Consider the following 19,570-nt stretch of genomic DNA (forward strand, 5'->3'; position numbering starts at 1 on the left):
ATTCATGAATGCCAAATACAAAACAGTTATTTCCTAACCTTCTATTCTTCTTTGCACTAAAGAACAAGAGCAATATGCTGAGGCTTATTGCTAAAGTACCAGGAGGTATCATGAAGCAGGTTGCCACATAAAAGCTGGCTTACATGGAGGTTTATAAATGCTTTAGTGAAAGACCACACCAAAGCATATTGTTGCCGATTGGTGATGTCAGAAAGTAGTATGTAAGTTACATCCAGCCTGCTCAGTAAGGTGTATAGGTAGACACCTCAAGAGGTTAATACGTAGTAGCATAAATGAGCAGCGGAATACTAGGTCATGCTGTGACAAATGATTGTCAGTGGATCAGCAAGGTGTATTAATGAACACCTAATACCTAAACTAGGCATATCAGAGAGCTAAATATACCAACAGAGCTTCACTACTGTGTAATAAACTAACGAAGCCAGAAACAAAAGTAATCAGGATGTTCGGCACGTACAAGCAACAATGGCACCAGATATATAACATTTCCCAACAACACTTGCATGTTCTAATGGAGGATGGTGAACTCCAGGTACTACAAACAAGACCTACCATGGTCAGCTGCAGGTCAGCAGACATAAAAGACACTCGAGTCCACAGTCATCTGGAACCACTTGTCAAAAATACCTGGCTGACCAAAAGAGTCCCTTGGGAGTTATAGGTAGCAAGCATGCCAGTTTACCAATGTTCAAAAAAAAAAAATTGGTGACTGGAATGACCGCAAATCTTTCCGCATGAAACATTTTGTCAATTGCTGGACCACAGGAGGTTATCTACCAGGTGGTCTGTGCTTGTGGCAAAAAATAGGTCTGCAAAACGTGCCGCCAGTTGCGCAGACTGGTTCTTGAGCACATTGGTAATTGTCGGAACAACTTAGATAACCCATTAGCCAAACATCATTTATGGTTGCTGGAGATATCAGTTTGTCCTTCAATATTTTATTAGTTTTCATCACGAGTAAAGATTATGTTTTACTATTATCATTACACACTTACAAATCACGTATGAGTGCCAGTCGATAGGGGCCACTTTCTGTCTCATCTTTGCAAGACTTATGTTTTGCCTTCCATTACCCGGTCCCTGGCACCATCTAGTTCTTTGACTGTAGCAAGAGCTGCCGCCCCCCCCTCCTTGCATGAGACACAGATGTAGACTGAATGGGTTCTGAATGAATTCAGCTGGGCTTTGAAATTCCTTTGTCCTGTCAAACACTGCATGGGGTGAGGGTTCACAAAACACATTGCAGCAAGACATCTCAGATGTTAACCCATAGGATGCTGGTTCTGTGCAGAGGGGAGCAGTTCTTGCGAAACCCTTTCACACAACCACCTTTGGGGGTGACACAGATGTAGACTTAAACAGTGAACTTTAGAGTGAGTAGCAAACTAATAGAGAGGTTTCCAGTTGTGTGAACTAATCCCGAGATACATTTGTGTACTACAAAATGTCTTCTCCTTCACCAAATACAATTGTAGTAACCATGAAGCGAGACAGTACTGACAATAATGGAAATGTAGGGTGTCACTTACATGGCCATTTAGAGCACAGACAAGCTCCTGAGTACCCAACATCACATTCCAATAACAAGTAACCGATTTCCCCGCTACCAGTGTGCCCGAATAAGAACGTATTTTGGTCTTGAAAAGGACTTTCAATATAAACTTGCAGTATAGAGTGAAAAAACACTAGTTTCACTGGTCCTGTTAGAAGATAGTACAGACCGATAGCTAGGATAGTGAAAACCAATGCGCTTACCCAGGGGAGCACAAACTTTTGCTGCTGCTCCCAGTCTTGCCTGCCGCGTTGCTCGCGCCCCCTTACCCCCCACCTTGTAGCTTCGTCATGTGACGTCACATTACCCATGGCGTAATGACACCCCATAACCCCGCAGTGTAATTTGATGTCGCCGTTGCAACGTGTCAGAGCTTCTGAATCATGGTAAGTAGAGAGTTGCAGAGGCCTCACCCGACCCCCCCGGCATTTAATTTAAATGCCTTGGGAAAGAGCGCAGGGCTTCTGCAAACTGACGCCCCCCGCCCCCCCCCCCCTGGTTTGCGCACCCTGCTCTAAACCAGGGGTGGCCAACTCCGGTCAAGGGCCACCAACAGGTCAGGTTTTAAGGATATCCCTGCTTCAGCGTAGGTGGCTCAATCAGTGGCTGCCATTGTGACCGCACCTGTGCTGAAGCAGGGATACCCTTAAAACCTGACCAGTTGGTGACACTTGAGGACTGAAATTGGCCACCCCTGCTCTAAACCAACTAATGAAGGTTATTACATTTCTGTACTATACATACATTAAGCATTTCTCTGTAATGCCGGCCGCAAATTCTGTACTTAAAATTCATCTGTGCCCTCAAAAACAAATTAAAGTTAGAGGAATTGCAAAATGACAGCACAGAAACAGAGCACTATTTTCATAATGTTTTTATATACAAAACAATTAATCTCCATCAATGTGGTTATCCTGTTAAAATGACATGTTACAACATAAGTATGCCGGTGGCAAAAAGGCAATGCAGCACGTCAATGAAAGTTCTTTAAAACAATATAAAACATAAATTGTGATAGTGTTGCCGTCTTTAACGCATCACAATTATTTCAAACATTGCCTCGATGGACATGAAATTCAGGGCAGAAGACAACTACGTAACCGCACTGCGATTACAGATCATGTCAATGACACTGGGATTAAGACAGGGGTTCTTAACTCCAGTACTCAAGACCCCTTGGGTTAAGAGAATGTTTCCTAATGGACGAGATGCACGTCATGTTCTACGTTTGAAGAAACTCTGGCTGCACGCGTGCCACCTTCCTCTGTTCCTTAATGTGTGTCCTTGGGCACTGCATCTCGCACCAACTGATCGGTACCATGGCCACCCCTACGGACAAAAATAAATAAATTGGGTTTTAACCACTTAAAATGCTGGAGATTTGCAATGAATGGCTTTGCGTTCCATTAGGCATTCCAAAAAGTTTACATGATGCCCAGCAGCACTGCAATGCAGTACACCCTGTTTATACCTGTATCGGCGAGTGGCCACAATACTGTACATCAGGTGCCAATGTCTGTTTAATAAAATAATCAACTTCACAATGCTCACTTCCAAACGTGTGCACATCCGTTCTACTCACCTGCTTCACTGTGGGCAACCACAACTCCGAGCTCATTTTCTGCAGTGGTCAACAAATAATTGGACTGGACGTCTCCCAAAGATATCTAGTACAGGAGTTCAGGAAACTACACATCTTTTCTAAATAGATTGCTATCATGTTACAGAAAGGGGAAGATGTTAAGTTAGGATGTCAACCAGAAGAAGACTTCTCTTCTGCAAATAGCAACATGAACCACTTTGTGGCCCATAACAGAAGAAAAAATAAAGCGATCAAGAGCTTTAAAAACACATGCATTGTGAAATATGTGTGTGCGGAGGCACAATCAAAATGAGTACTCTCTGTTACTGTCAATTCACTAAGACTTGTATCTGTGTGTGCACCCCGCCTTGTAACTTTTAATCAATTACTACTGGACGTCATCTACAAAGTATGTATTTCATGTGTTGCACACAAGCTTTTAAAGCAGTCATTTTGTATTCAAGAAATACTCACAAATCAGTATGTTCAAGTGTCTTGACAGCAGCTTGATAACCAGACTTAGTGCTGATTATCATAGCTTTGAGGTTAGATTTGTTTGCTATGTTGCTGGCAGCCTTATTTATTCTGCGCACAAATACCTGCCCTTTTTTTTAATATATATACTACCAGCTTAAAGTAGCCAGCGTTGCTTGGGAATTCTAAGAAACCAACCTCAACCCTCACCCTCCCTACCCCGTTCTCTTTTGCACCCTCATCTCTTTCCTTTAATACCTTATGATGTCCCCAATTCTTTCCGCCTCTCTCCCCTTTCCCGCATTCTTACTTTTCTCCACACGTGCCAACTGACTTCCTGTCTTTCTTTGTCTGCTTCTGTATAAACTTCCTATCTCTCTTTATCTGCCACCAGGCTATGTGCATTATGAGGTCACGTATGAGGTGCATCGCCTACCAGGTACCAGCTGACTTGCTTGTTAAAAATTGTAATAATTCAGAATTCAAAACAGAATGTATCCAATTTCCAAAAACAGACAAAAAAAACCTGCACCTTGATCTCTGGAACGAGATATCGTACGATATCTTAAGGCCTCGGGCATGGTCAGCGCCCGTGCTGAGGTGCACTGCTGCTCGGCACTGAGCCCCTGAAGCCGCAATGAAAGCGGCTTTAGCAGGGACTCGCGCACGCCTGCGGAAGCGTGTGTCTTAACAAATGTTACGTTTCAGAGCTCGCCGGAGCGCAGGGCCGGTCACGTGAGCGGTTAGCCCAATGAGGGCGAACCAGCTCCATGACGTCACTGGCCCGTCCCCAGACACGCCCACGGACGGCTCGCGCTCTAAGGCCAGGGAAAGCACCGCCTCCGCGCGGGCGTAGTGTCTATGGACCAAGCCTAAGAGATGTCCAAACGCAGAGCAAACAGACAACTTTCCAAAAAAAATAAAATAATTATATATATATATAAATATATATATATATATATATAAAAAAAAATAAAAGAGGGGCAGCTGGCACTCCCATCAAAGTGAAATTGTATGGTGCCTGTCCTATAGAAATAAACAGAGAAATCCGTCATCCCTAGCAAGGGAAGACAAAGGACAGCACTCAAGGATAAATGGCAACAACAAAACCTGTATTCAGATGGTACAGCACAAACAAGACCAACGTTTCGGTCCTTGTAGGACCTTCCTCAGGGTAGCTCTGAGGAAGGTCCTACAAGGACCGAAACGTCCTTGAGTGCTGTCCTTTGTCTTCCCTTGCTAGGGATAACTGATATAGATATATATATATATATATATATTATTATTTTTTTTACAGAATTTAAACTGGAAAATCACACAGGAACTGATCCACGCAATTTATAGCTCCGGGGACACCCCTTGTTCTGGAGATTCTTACAGGGTTAAGTTGCCGGTGTTTACCTGCCCTTTACGGGTAAAATGGCCACCAAATTCGACAGGTGCCTGGACCAAAAGAAAGTGGGGTCTTCCTATTGGATAATTGTTTCATGGTTCAGGAAGTAACACCTGGTTGGGGATAAACAAGCTGTTTAGCCCAGGAAGACGCCCCCAGTTTGAATATTAAAAAAAACTATTGAAATTCATCGAGATTGCCGCTCTAAATATTAGGTCATTCAGTTATGTTGAGGGTTGCAATCTTCTTCTGAATCCTCCTTTTTACGACTAAAAAGGATACCACTTTTGCCACAACAATATCTCCTGGACGAAAACTTTTGTACATCTCCACCTACAAGAAAGATAAAGAGTATATTAAAAAAATAAATGCCAAAAAGAAAACCCAGACAAAATCTAAAGATTAGAACTGGGTTTATAAACAGTAACCAATACATCTGTGTGTCGCAGTGAAAGAAATAATTTATTATTGGTAGTATTTAAAATAGAAATCCTATCTACATCTCAATGTTAAAAGTTTAACATTGTAATTGACTTCCTTTGGAGCATTCAATACAGGCATACCCCGGTTTAAGGACACTCGCGAGTAAGGACATATTTTCACTAGCCCCTTACCCCTGTGTCCGTACGCTCGCTTCGCGAGTATGGACATTCTGCCCTACAGACCGCCGTAGTAGTGACGTGCTGATTCCCCTCGCGCATGCGCCTGTCAGCACGTACTGAACAGCAATACCGGCCGCCCTACCTGTACCGAAGCATCGATAAAGTGAAGCACTAGCTTTTTTTCCACTTAAGTAAATTTTCGCTTTACATACAGTACATGCTCTTGACCCATTGCGTGCGTTAATGCGGGGTATGCCTGTAATCCTTAAAGGCACAATTTGACTTTGCATCCGGTACCAAAAAGGGACCTGGGCGCAGGTGAGTCAGCCATTAGCTGTGTGCATTAACCCTTGTCCCGTATACAAGTCACGTGCTCACAGGTGTGCCATAAGAAACACCTGTGAGCACATGACTTTTTTTTATGTTACAAGGGTTTATATGCACAGCTATCTAGCTGGCCCACTTTTTACCTTCCGCAAAGGCTCCTCAAATTAATAATATCTTCTCTTAATCCATTCCAAGAAACCATCTGTCACAAACGGCACACTTGTGAGCAAGTGACATATCAGACAAGTGTTAATACACACAGCTATCTACAGTAGCTGACTCCTTCACCTGCGCACAGGTCCTTCAAATTAATATATATACCCTCAATCTGTCACACTATGTTTAATCCGTTGCCACCAGCGGAATTATTTATATTAAAAAAATAATAATAATGTACTTTAAGGATATACTTGAAAACGAGAGGTAACTCATGGCAAAACCTGTGCTGACAAAAAGGAAGATGAATGCTGCACTCCCCAACAAAGAAAATAATGATAAACACCGGTGCTCCTGGTTCAGGAATCTCTGGGTGGTATTCCAAGTGAAATAGGAAGGAAGAGCCTGGGCACTGCGGATTTCTGCTTGTGAAAAAAAGAATTTATTAAGCCAGTATGATGACGTTTCGGCCCCTATGGCCTTTCTCAAATGCTAATGGCATGATGATGATGATGATGATCATGCCATTAACCTTTGAGAAAGGCCATAGGGGCCAAAACGTCATCATACTGGCTTAATAAAAAAAAAAATTCACAAGCAGAAATCCGTAGTGCCCAGGCTCTTCCTTCCTAAAACCTGTGCTGAAGCAGGGATATCCTGAAAACCTGACCTGCTTGGGAGTCTTGAGGACCGCAGTTGGTCAGCCCTGCAGTTAGATCAACAATAATTATATTGCGGATGCAAATGAGTTTGAGGCCACACTTCTTCTGTAGATGGGATCCCTATACTTCTGTAATTTTATTTAAGAGGATAAAATGCTCCACAGTAAAGTAAATAATTATTTTCTGTATATTCAGTCACAATTCCTTTGAGCGGAAGCTTCTTAGATCCCCAAGCACACGTTTGTGGCTGAGAAATTTCTGCAAATGCAGTTCAGTGAATTTCTAACACACAATCATTTCCCCCAAAACAATTTCAGGTACTAAACTTTATTTTGCAATAGGATAAAATTAGTGAATGGCCAGAATGCCAGTATTTTATAGTTCACACAACACACCTAGTAAAGTTCTGTATGCATGCCTAAAGAAACTGTTACCTTGTCTTTTTCTGTAGCTCGAATATCTTCTTTCCTAGAAACCAAAGACAAAAACGTATGTGTATATGCATCTATTCATCCACATTTTAGGTTTACATAAAATTATGATAATGCTTTGCCGAGTCTGCACAGCATTGCAATTCTCCTCTGGCTGCAAAGTGATTAATGCTACATATATCTGGACACACAAAGCATACACTGTAGCATGAAGCTGCATCTTACCTGATAGTGCCTCTAAATGTGTTTATCAGTGGTGTTGACCCAATATACATAATCTGGACTTTAGCAAATCGTGAATTAATGCTCATCACCTATTTGCATATTTGAGAAGAGAAAAAAATGACATGTAGAACACTGCTTTTTCATTTAGTTCAACACATTTTAAGCAACCTATATTTGTTTAGGAAGTTACATGTAATTAATGGCCTCTTGTAGAGAAAATTAGTCTTTATTACAACTATACTTTACATTTGTACACATGCACGGATATTGGTAAATGTGTAATATATTCCAATGTTTTCTGTGCTCAAATCTATGCATGCCGAATTTGTTACATTACAAACACAGTATGCTAATTGCAGTGTGCATTTCGCAAAAGAAAATTATTATATTTGTTGCTATGATATATAGTGAAGATTAACACAAATTAAATCAAAGATTATTTTTTATTAACATTTGCTAGAACGCCAGCTTCCTACCTTGCATGTGACAACAGCACCCACATCTGGCAGGAGAAGGGACTCTGTCTCTCTCATCACAGAAACGACAGGCAACTAGAAAGAAAAATGGGGAGAATAATCTGTAGGGGTGAATAGGATACTAGAACTATCAAATGCATTTGTTTTCCTGGCATAAACATTTTATTTAAAAAATAAAAGAGCACAAATTAAAAAACATGTCACGATTTACTCCCATTACCCCAATCCTTGCATCTGTAACCCTTGCTCATTTCCTGTATTTCGGGCAGAGATACTGGGCGTTTTATATCCTGCAACTCTCCTCACCCCCTTATAATACATTTGGCTTTAACCTAGTGGAGAATCTTGAGAATAAAAATGTTTAGTCAATGTCTACTCAGTATTTACCTGAGGTGCACTTTTCAGGAAGTTTCTTACATATGCTAAAACCAATCGTGAATAAGAAGTTGAATATTATCACTGAATTCTATGTGTAAAAATAAGCGTTGGACTTTTACTTTAGAAATGTATATTATATGATTTTGAAAAGGAGTATTTTACCATTACCTTCACAAATCGGTCAATAACTTTAAACAATAATGTATCACAATTGGGAGCTAGATGTGCCAACACCACATTTCAAATTTTCTTCTCCCAGCAAAGCGGTTAATGAGTAGAAATTTGTAATAGGGCACATCAGAGATGTGATTGAATAGAAAAACGAGTCTTACCAATCCATTGTCACTTTTCTTTACCATGTATCCCGAAAGTGAGGCAAAGATATAGCCATGTTTGCAGTATGTCCCATATCCAGGGGTGCAATCCTCAAGGCTACACAGCCTTTCACCTACAGATATGCAGACAGTAAATAGAAGATACTGCGTCCTTCTTTCATGTGGAGGTGCAATACAGCCTTTGGATATTAAAGTAGCCCAGTATAAATGTGTTAGGAGCAACTGTACTTAAAAACATTAGCAAGTTGATACGATCTTCAAATTATATATATGTTGCTGTTAAGTATTTTAACATTAAAACACAAAGATCCGAACATTAACTCGAACGTCTCAAGTTACAAATAATTAATAACAATATATAAGAGGGTAAAATCAACAGACTGCTACTGTGCCATAGCAAAGGGACATTAAGGAGTTGGGTTATCACCCTATATACTATATCAGCTTCATTTGAGTGTCTCGTTGGATACACGACTCCCCATTGCCTCCAGACACAGGGGGGGTGAGAGTAAGGTGACACAGAACCCTGATATAACACACCCCGTGACAGCAGCAGACCGTGCACATCTCGCACTCACCCGGAACACAGCACCTAGCAGGAGCCATGACAACCACGTGCGCGCCACCCCCGTGCTCTACGCGCTCCTATTGGCACGCGCGCATTGACGCGTTGTTAACATGAAGTCCAGACACTGGCTGGTGGAGTCGTCGCAGCGTGCTGACGTCCCCCAATCACACCGGCTTCGAGGCAATGACGGCCATCTTTGTTTTGGGCACAAAGCTTATACAAATCCGAGTGTTTAGGCTTTATGCAACATATGGTTTTTACAATGTACAGTAATGTGGTAATTCGTGATGACTGCCAAAGTTAAGGGTGAAAATGGCTTTTGGAGAATCTTATGGTGGGCATCCAAAACTACTACAAAGAAGGTCACTGAAGGTCATAAGTATGGCATATTGCAAAATCTTCTTTATTAGTCACATTACCAATAGCAATAATGTAAACCTTGGGGTGCGAGGGGGGGAAAGGTCCCAGCCTGCATTAACGTGTATGCAGTGACATTGATCTTTAAATATTTATTAGATCATTATATTAAAAGATGCATTGCCTCATTTACTGGGAACATGTGTGAGCTTAACCAGACTGGTAGTGCCAAAAAGTAATTCAGGAAACACCCCTCACCTCCCCTTCTACATTTCACACAAACGTCAGAACCCAAGGGTCATCAACATATCTTCCTCTCCCTCTCCAAGTTCTTGTTTCACATTAATAATCTCACACACAAAAGTAAGTAATTGCACATCACTCCTTTATTGAAATGATTTTAAATAAATGACATCACTATTAGGAAACAGCTAAAAAAAAAAATAAGTGCAAAGTTCTCTTTGCACTTCATAGGCAAAGAGCACTGATGCCATCTCCACAGTACAGCAGAGACATGCAACGGAGGGGAACAATGCACTCAAATACATCCACAGTATTCTGATGTATTTTACTGGCACAACAATGTGAGTAGGAGGGATCAGTCGTGATTTTGGTATTTCAGACAATCTAAAATACAAACCGTGCTTTACTGATAACAGTATTATGCATCTCTAAATTAACCCCTTTAGTGCCAGAATAGCCTCCAATCCTAAATGTGCTGTGCATCTTAAATATTTCACACGAGAATCAATGCTATAAAGCAGGCCTGCACAACTCCAGTCCTCGAGTGCCGCAAACAGGCCAGGTTTTCAGGATATCCCTACTTCAGCACAGCTGGCTCAATTAGTGGCTCAGTATGACTGAGCCACTAATTGAGCTTGCTGTGCTGAAGTAGGGATATCCTGAAAACCTGACCTGTTTGCGGCACTCGAGGACTGGAGTTGTGCAGCCCTGCTATAAAGGAACATGTATTTTGGCTGGCTTACTGAAAAAGTATGTTTAAAAAGGGATACAATTTCTAGACATTTTAATATCTTCTGAAAAGCAGCTCCTGAAATTTGCTTGTTCCCTGGGACTCGCCAAATTTGCAGAATGTGTCACAAATTAAAACGTACATTGGCAATTGACAAACTATCTGTATTGCGATTACAAATAATGTACATATTGGACCAATTTAATAACAGTGTGTTCAATGGACCCGGCTCATAAGTCAACATTATCGATACAACAGGTCAAAGAAATAAAAAAATAAACTTTATCCCATTTTGCAAGATTCTCATCGTCGTACGGTGTCAAAAAATTGCACAAAGCAGCTTCAACTTAAGAGTATTTAAGTGCACAAGACTTACAGTAACTTGAAAGGAAGAAAATGTACTGCATGTGAATGTTAATCCTCAAAACAAAAGGGTGCCCTTTAGCAACAGTAAACAAAGATAACCGTTACCAAGTACTTGGCCACTGAAAATAAAACATGAATCACAAACAAGATGAATTACAAACAGTATTTCTGCTTCAGTATACATGATAGGTGTATTCTATATCATCAACTATACTTTCAGATAAGTGTACATATGAATGGACATGACTTATGCAAATTACAATTAACCCCATTGCAGCCGGAGGGTTTGAGTCGTAGACCCCTCCAGCACAGAAAGAGTTACAAAGACACTCAAGTTTAACTATGTGGGCTGCTCCTGCACGCTCACGCACAGCTGTATTTCGGGATCCCTAGCTGTGCAGTGACTGGGGAAAGTAAACTAAGGGATGTCGGCGGCTGCTGCTCCTCCACGAAGGACCATTTACTTCTTGGCTTTGCCTTGAGCAGCGACGGCTTCCATTGCCTTCCGCACAGTCTCCTCATCACCCAGGAACTGCATGGGCTTGATGGGCTTCAGGTTCTTGTCCAGCTCGTAAACAATAGGGATGCCAGTGGGCAAGTTGAGTTCCATGATGGCCTCTTCTGACATACCTGCATATTAAAAATCAGGTTGTATTACTGGGAGGATTCCACATGATCCAAATATTTCCCTCTTAGAAAACGCTACGACAGTTTACAGTGTTTGTCAATTGTGACACTTGGATTATATACTTGAGGCAATTTGCTGATCCGCCTGCAGTCATTTTAATACATTGCAATTTTACACCATCTATAACAAGACTTTCTTAATTTTCCACATGTTGAGGTCTCCAAATGTCTGCTTGTCTGTTACACGTTTTATAAGAATTATATCTGGCTTGCTATTACGGAAGTAACAGTTTTGAAATTGATGGCGATTTAAACTAAAAAAAAAATACATTTTAATTAGAGGGTGGGGTTAACTGCTTTATATTCTGCCCTGTCGTCCCATGTTTTTAGCTAGTGTGTGTGAATTTGATAATTCTTCCACTAAGTGAATAGCAGGTTACATTACAATAACCCCCATCCCCACAGCTTTTCCATTACAAGAGAAAACGTAACAGTTTATGAACTTTCCAAATGTAGTTAAAAGTACTTAGACCTAGTGAAAAATTGATGTTAAAAATTTGACTGTTCATGCAGCAAATTAAATGCTAAATAAACATGTTTCTTCAGTACGTCCAACTCAGCCACATGTACTAGAGCCAGAAGCTTCACAAAACAGCAAGCCAAGCGCTTCATGGATTTGTTTAAACTTTAAAGCAACTGGACCACTGTCATGGTAGAGGGGTTTTGGCCCGGGATTAAAGGGGTTACACCCCATTTGGCCACCCCCTACTCTCACCTGGGAAGTAAGGAGTTAACTGGACTGTGGTCCAGTAATGTGTTTTTACCTTGCTTCAGCATCCTAATGTATATTCCCTGTAAAAATGTATTGTTTGTGTTCCAGTGTTTGCCCCAACACATACACTGGGATTGATGTGGGAGGTTTAAGGGGTTAATGAGCTGCAGTTTAGGAAAATACAAATGTGTGGTGTCTTTTCAGAAATATCTGGGCTTCAACAGGCTTGATTGAAGTTGGGTGTGAAAAGTACAGAGGGGGTTTAGTGTACAGTATGTTAATACCTAATTGGCAGGCCAAGGGTATATTGCTGGTAGAGACAGCTAGGACCCAAGTCTGGGGCATTGGGTGTGAAATATAGCACCTGTGACAAATGTTCTCTACACACAGGCCCAGCTTCAAAGGATTTCTTGACAAGGGGTTATGGGGGCCAGGGGTGCGGTTACGCAAGGAGATATCAGAATGAGTGACCTTATTAAATATAAGAATACCATGAGATGTCCTCGGCTGAACATGCTAAAAATTACATATGTGTAACCGGGGGACCGAGCCGCACATAACGATTACAGACACATGATGTCTAGCAGGTCCTAAGAGACAGATATTAATATCTCTCTTAATTTTAGTATTACACGGTAATATTTAGTCTCATTGGGAGCGTCATGCGTGCCGGAATGTATTAATATGTCTCGCGTGCCAGTAAGTATTACTGAACTGAAGTTATGAAGTTATTTAGATAGGAAAAGCAGTTTTTAAACGTCCTTGGGTGGGAGGAGTTTTACTCTGGGGAAAACTGTCAACCTCACCACTGATTTATGAGAGGGGCTGGGTTTAGGTTGTGTTCAATGGGAAATAATTGTATAAGAACCAGACTCAGCCTATGGTTATTGTCTTTCGTGTCTGTACGTGTTTCGTGCTGTATGAACTGCCAGTCAAGATGTGACTGTTTTATCATTCCATCTTAAGTAAGGGTCTATATTTTGTTTGTTATTTGTATATATCTCGTGTGTTCACCTATTTCAAGGAATAAATTATAGTTTATCATATCTAAGCCTCGTTCAGTTCAACCCAGTTATATTTTTGGTGTGTATTATTAATAGCCTGTCACAAAGTTACCGTCACAACCACTTCGCTTTGATCTTAACTATGGGACATCAAAATTGCTGAATAAATATGTACTACCTCAGACCAACAAACATATGCGTACTGTTTTTAGAGAAAAAAAAATTATGCCCATCCACGATTGTAGTAAAAACTTTGTCTGCAGTGTAGTTGCTGGAACCCTGAAATGGAAAATCTTAAAAATGTACAAAAATTATCAAGGCCGACTCCTGAACTTTACCCCCCTCTTGCATTTCTCATCTGCCACCTAATATGCGTGCCACTGATAAAATGAGAGTTTGTATTGCTTTGTATTTGTCAATATTACATGGCAGAATCAGTACTATATTATAAATAGGTTGTTCATGTCAGAGATCCCCTTTAAAGGGAGTGGAAGACTCATCTAGAACTGGAGAACCCAGTTTGGAGCAGATGAATAAGAGAGTGGCCATTATTAATCCTTCAGTGCTGTGAAGGGATCCAGCACAGACAGGTTTATGTACCTTCAAGGTGCTTGACAATTCCTCTGAGACTGTTGCCATGGGCTGCAATCAACACTCTCTTTCCCTCCTTGATCTGTGGGACAATCTCATCGTTCCAGAAGGGCAGAGCTCTAGCAATGGTGTCCTTCAGACTCTCACAGCTTGGGAGTTGGTCCTCAGTCAGGTCTGCATAGCGACGATCCTACAAAACAGTGGGAAAATGATAAATGCAACAGAAACACCCACCAAAAGTTAGCAAGCAAAACACAGCATGATAGGGAACCAAAGATTCAGAATCTAGAGAGCTGAAGTTGCAAAAAAAAAAAAAAAAATTATAATATTATATATATAAATTATATATATATATATATATATATATATATATATATTATACGTAAAACAAAAATATCAACCCTCAGCGTAACCTTTGTAAACTACTTATGTAGGAATCAGTCACTTAAGCTAAACAGATTTGAGAAATGAATAAAAAATAAAAATTCTTAATAAATTAACTAGACCACAATCTGGTTTACCTTACTGATGATACTGTAATAATCATGATCTGGATCCATGGACGGCGGAGGAGTGTCAAATGACCGCCTCCAAACCTTCACCTGCTCTTCTCCATGCTTAGCAGCAGTCTCTGCTTTGTTGAGGCCTGTTAGGCCACCGTAGTGCCTCTCATTTAACCGCCAAGTTCTCACGACCGGCAGCCACATTTGGTCAATGCTCTCTAGCACCATCCATAGGGTGCGAATTGCTCGCTTAAGTACAGAGGTATAGCAGATATCAAACTCATAACCGGCATCTGGACAAATAAGGTCAAGAGGGGGAAAAAAATCCTTATTAAAATAAAAAAACGGTACAAATGGTAGCAATTATAGTACACTAATAGGCGAGTACAAAACATACTTAATTTAGATTTAGATAAACTGATATATGTATCTGTTCTCCAAGTCATAGCTCTGTTAATGAGGAAAAAAAATAAATATTCAAATGAATAACCATCTCTGGCCCAAGAGATTAATGCTCTCGAAGCTCTGGTTGATTTTGGCCCTATTTTCTTTCTACGTTAGCTAAGAACGATGAATGTATAGTCAGTAATGAGGGTGGGACCAATGTAAGTGCCGAAATTGTGGTGAGAAACTTTAAGGAAGTTGCAGCTGTAAAATACAACACTAAGTTTTGTTTTTTTAATTACAATCAATCATAAATACAAACACACAATCCCAGCAATCTAATCCCAGAACCCACCACATATATACATATCTCAAAAGGAGTGCTACACGTGGCCAAATGTATAGAACAAAAAGACAAAAATACTCAATGCTACATCCAAAGTGACAAAATACAGTTAAATATTTAAATGTTAACAATACTATGTATTTTGTCACATTGGATGTAGCATTGAGTATTTTTGTCTTTTGTAGAACACACACGCACACGCAAAGGGTTGACAGACCTTCACAAAACTCATCAGAGGTCAAATGTGTTCAGCCATTTACTTTCACTGTACAGTACTTCTTTATTTCTGAGATTCGCACTCATGCCTCTGTAGTACGCTATGCATGCGATTCCCCCGGGCATTCTTAAAAGGGTTCCTTGCCATTTTTAGGTAATTTGAAAATTATACCAAACACAAATAATTTACAATACATCTGATCTCAAGATTTGCTATTGTAGAGGATTGGGGTTCCACAGAATTTCACAATATAAATTATAGGGTTCCTAAAAAAAAAAAAACAAACAGAAAAACACAGCATTGGTTTAAACATGCAGTATAATGCTCTTGTAGCTCACCATTTTCAGCTCAGTGACATTTTTCAGTCACTGATTCATTTCCAAGAAAAGGGGTGGCATCAAAGCCAGTATGAGAACTGAGAGCAAGATAGTGAATATATTCTCCATACATGGAAAGAATCATCTCACCACTCACTCCTACTGCGATAAGAAAAAAAATTGACTTATGTGGAAACTTTCCACCAACTGATGGAAATCAATAATAGAAATGTGATTTTTTCAAGCAGCAAGAAGGATCAATCAATAACCCTCCAATTGGTATGGAAAAGCTCTGCTTACCCCCTCCCCCCCCCCCCAAAAAAAAACAATGACAGGGAGTCATGAAAGCCTGATCCACGCTATTGCACCCAAAATTGGCGATATCTGCCATTGACTAATGACAGGTATCGCTGATCACATTTTCATGACTTGGCCAACTTCCCTACAAAATACGTAAAGTATCTCCTATGCAGAGCACATTAAGCCCTAAATACAACCCGCACAATCATTTTCCTCCAAAATAAAAACCAAATGTTCCTCAATAGGCTTCTGGCAAGGAGAGGAACCCTAATAAACAGACAGATTCAGAAAAGGAAACGAAGACAAATGCACCATTGACCACAATAATTCACAAAACATAATTTAACTAATCATTTTATTGAGGTTTAAATGAACTCCGAGAAAAATGTCACCACCAATATATTAATTTTTAAAAGACCCTTTGAAAAGGTTGCTAGTGGTCCTTTGCAGAATAACAAAATGCAGTGTTTCAATCCAATTTGATGACTTTGAGTGTGTCAGTCCTTTTTTGATTTCCAACTTCTAATGCATCACCAAGCACACAAGATAACGAATTAACCGATTCTCCATCACAAGAGAATCCATGATGGTGACCCCCAACCTCAGCAAACCTATCCTGCCGTCATATATATTGTATCAACTTACTATTTGTGTATTTCACGGTCCTCCCCCCACATTGTACTATGCCAGCGGTGCGCAAACTGGAGGGCACGAGACTGCCTGCGGGGGGGGGGGGGGGGGGAGCACGGTTTAAAGAGGCCCCGCGCGCCTCCAGAAGGCACTTAAATTAAGTGCCGGGGGAGCTGCAGAGCCTCTGTAAACCTTTACTTACCTTGGCTCCACACGCGTCGCCATGGCAACGCAGCGTCAAATGACACCGCAAGGTCATGTGACCATGACGCCGCAGGTCATGTGACTATGACGCCGGAGCCGGTGTGAGGGGGGGCACGGGGGTGAAGTGACTGTCAGCAGGGGGGCGCAGGGAAAAAAGTTTGCGCCCCCCTGTACTATGCTACAGAATATGTTGGCGCCATACAAATAAAAAATATGACAATCAAGCTCCCCAAGGACCATAACAGTGTTACACCATTTAAAATGACATCACACGATTCATTTGAGCCAAGCTCATGTATCCTGTCATGGTACATTAAATGAGAAAATAGTGAAAAGCCACAAGGGCTGGACGAGGTTCCAATATTGCCCAGTTTGAGGCCAACACTTGGCTGCCATATTTTCTAACCCCACAAAAAGACTGTTACCCCAATAAGGATCAAAAACCAAAGTGTATAGGGGAACCCCAGAAAGACCTACTGAGGGGCAGAGTAAAGCAGCCAACTATATGGGGAGCCGGGTTTCAACCCAGAGAGCTGCAGCCGTGAGAGATTATATATCTTTTGTATGTCTTTATTTATATAGCACCATTAATGTACATAGTGCTTCACAGTAGTAATACGCGACAATCATATAAATAAGGCCCGGGCCATGGTGCCTTCGCCCGCGCTGAGGTGTGTGGAAGCTGTGGTAAAGCGCGTGCTTTCCCTGGCCATGGTCGACAGGCCGTAGGGGGCGTTCCTAGGGGCGTCACAGAGCTAGTTCACTCTCATTGGGCGAACCGCTCACGTGACCTGCGTTTCAACTGATTTCTTGCGCAACGTGCGCCCCCTCCTGCCTCCGCCCGCACGGTCTATGGGCGCGATCACTGCCTTAAGGCAATCTGATAACGCCCAGTGCGGACGCATCCACGCAGTCTCCCACACCATGGACTCAGCCTTACAAATAATATAAATAACAGGTCATGGGAACAAGTGCTTCAGAAATAAAAGTAACAATTAGGAAGAGGAGTCCCTGCTCCGATGAGCTTACAATCTAATTACATACACACACCTTTCAGGGCCTGGCCGCCTCGCTCCGCCTCCTGCTGCCCGGTAGCACTGAGGTCAGCGTCGAACCAGCCGCAGAAGCGGTTTTCCTGGTTCCAGGAGCTCTCCCCGTGACGGATGAGGACCAGCTTGTAGGCGGCCATGTCTTTCTCCTCTCGCCGGCTGTCACACTGCGGACTAGTGCGGCGCATGCGCATGCGCACGCCGCCCTCTTTCCCCCACCGGCGACGTCACACTGCGGGGGGAGCGCCTGCGTCACAGTGCCCTGCTGCAACATCGCCTCTTTGTAGATGCGCTGTGACTGGCGGCCGCGAGGTTGCGGCACAGCTGCCTTTACTGGAGGGATGGCACGCGACAGCAATCTCTGCTCCTAGCAAAATAAACACATTGAACGATATGCAACCCCAAAAGGAAATAAACAGGACATAGCATTACAAGTATAAATAGGCATTTGCCTTTCTTGATATTAAATGTCACAATCTGGCATTTTCGGTTGATCTTGTAGCTGTTAACCCCTTCAATGAATAGGGCACTGACGGGGTTAAATGGTGTCTTGGATGTGAGCATTCATTTATATTGTTTCTGCCAATACTATAGTGGATTCCTTTATATCTTTCCCACAAAGTAATTCCAATATTGCCCTTCTTAAAGATGGGCGCCGCTGGCTTCACCATTGCCTGGTACTCCCTGCGGGCGTTGGCTGGGCTGCCTCCGCCTCCAAGTCACGCGCTGCACGTAGCTGGCTGAGGGCGACGTGACCTTCAGTCAATGGCCTGATGCAGCAGAGATGTCTTTGTACCTCACACATCACTAGGGCCTCTTTGCAGCTACACATAGGACGAGTGGTTCTGTGCATGATCTAATAAAAAGTGCTGTCACTCCCAGGATACAGACCTAACTCCCAGGACCCAGACACACGGGCCAACTCACCTTATTGATGTGAAAAAAATATATTAAATACATTTCCCTAAAAAAAAAAAGAACCCAACCCCATTTAAGTAAATGGAAAATGAATATATCATTTTTTCAACCAAATCTCCCTGAAAAGAGTTCAGATATTAGGATGAAACAGGGTGATCAACTAGGTTAACTATGCTGATTGGTAGAAGTCTGTCATTATGTTAAAACCATTTTTGTCTCCATTGTGTTCATATATAATGAGAGAGAGTTGGACAGATTTGTTTTTCTCACAATAAATAAATAAAATACCACTTATGAGCACATTGTATTTTTATTTGCTGTATACAGTACAGTGGAGGGCTTTTTGGCACTACTTGACTCACCATAACTTCCTGTGTGTCTGCTTTTTTCACAACAGAATAGAGGGGCCACAGTAGTTTGAAGGAGAATAAAATGGTTGATTTCGTTAGACCGGCATCTTAACACCTCAGACTCTTTATCAAAGGGCAAATTCCATTGCAAAGATATTTTGTTGCAACTAGCTTTATTTTCTTAACGTTTTTTGCATTCATTTTCTCTGTGGCGTAAATCTGTCCTTTAGCGCAGAATACTTCACACTTTATTAATATGTCGTGTTTCAGATGGAAAAAAAGTTGTGTTTTTTTTACGCATCTGTCAGCCCACACACCCCTCAATACATTGAGTCCACGGAATTCAAAGCGCAATGTTAGTTGAGTCTTACCTAAATTTGGCGTTACCCCCAGGCAGACCTTTATTAACAGAACGCTACATTAGCCATGTTAAAAGTAAATTCAAGAGTCCTTTATCAAGTTATAAATGAATAAATCCAG

At 41.5% G+C, this 19,570-nt stretch overlaps 2 protein-coding genes across 2 annotated transcripts; both read right to left on the reverse strand.

The window, feature by feature from the left end:
- Positions 1–2,432: 2,432 nt before the first annotated feature.
- On the reverse strand, positions 2,433–9,282 carry EXOSC1 (exosome component 1). The gene is made up of 8 exons (XM_075612385.1): positions 9,193–9,282; positions 8,612–8,727; positions 7,902–7,976; positions 7,426–7,514; positions 7,204–7,237; positions 5,305–5,355; positions 3,156–3,240; positions 2,433–2,902 (listed from the first exon to the last, which is right to left on the reverse strand). Exons 1-8 carry the CDS (start codon positions 9,218–9,220, stop codon positions 2,796–2,798), a joined length of 585 nt encoding a protein of 194 aa, XP_075468500.1. The 5' UTR covers positions 9,221–9,282; the 3' UTR covers positions 2,433–2,795.
- Positions 9,283–10,660: 1,378 nt separating this feature from the next.
- On the reverse strand, positions 10,661–18,007 carry PGAM1 (phosphoglycerate mutase 1). Its single transcript, XM_075612384.1, has 4 exons — positions 17,824–18,007; positions 14,394–14,668; positions 13,882–14,062; positions 10,661–11,508 (listed from the first exon to the last, which is right to left on the reverse strand). The coding sequence occupies exons 1-4, from the start codon at positions 17,960–17,962 to the stop codon at positions 11,339–11,341; spliced, it is 765 nt and encodes a 254-aa protein (XP_075468499.1). The 5' UTR covers positions 17,963–18,007; the 3' UTR covers positions 10,661–11,338.
- Positions 18,008–19,570: the final 1,563 nt, after the last annotated feature.

This window comes from Ascaphus truei, chromosome 8, assembly GCF_040206685.1.
Source record: "Ascaphus truei isolate aAscTru1 chromosome 8, aAscTru1.hap1, whole genome shotgun sequence".
NCBI classification, from domain to species: Eukaryota; Metazoa; Chordata; class Amphibia; order Anura; family Ascaphidae; genus Ascaphus; species Ascaphus truei.

Coding starts and splice junctions, on each gene's coding strand:
- PGAM1 (XM_075612384.1), bottom strand. CDS start 17,962: ATGGCCGCCTACAAGCTGGTCCTCATCCGTCACGGGGAGAGCTCCTGG. Junction 14,669..17,823: donor AGGCGGCCAGGCCCTGAAAG/GTGTGTGTATGT, acceptor TTATTTGTCCAG/ATGCCGGTTATGAGTTTGAT. Junction 14,063..14,393: donor ATTACAGTATCATCAGTAAG/GTAAACCAGATT, acceptor ACTGTTTTGTAG/GATCGTCGCTATGCAGACCT.
- EXOSC1 (XM_075612385.1), bottom strand. CDS start 9,220: ATGGCTCCTGCTAGGTGCTGTGTTCCGG. Junction 7,238..7,425: donor ACATTTAGAGGCACTATCAG/GTAAGATGCAGC, acceptor TTTGGTTTCTAG/GAAAGAAGATATTCGAGCTA. Junction 3,241..5,304: donor ATATTGTTGTGGCAAAAGTG/GTATCCTTTTTA, acceptor CTCCTGTACTAG/ATATCTTTGGGAGACGTCCA.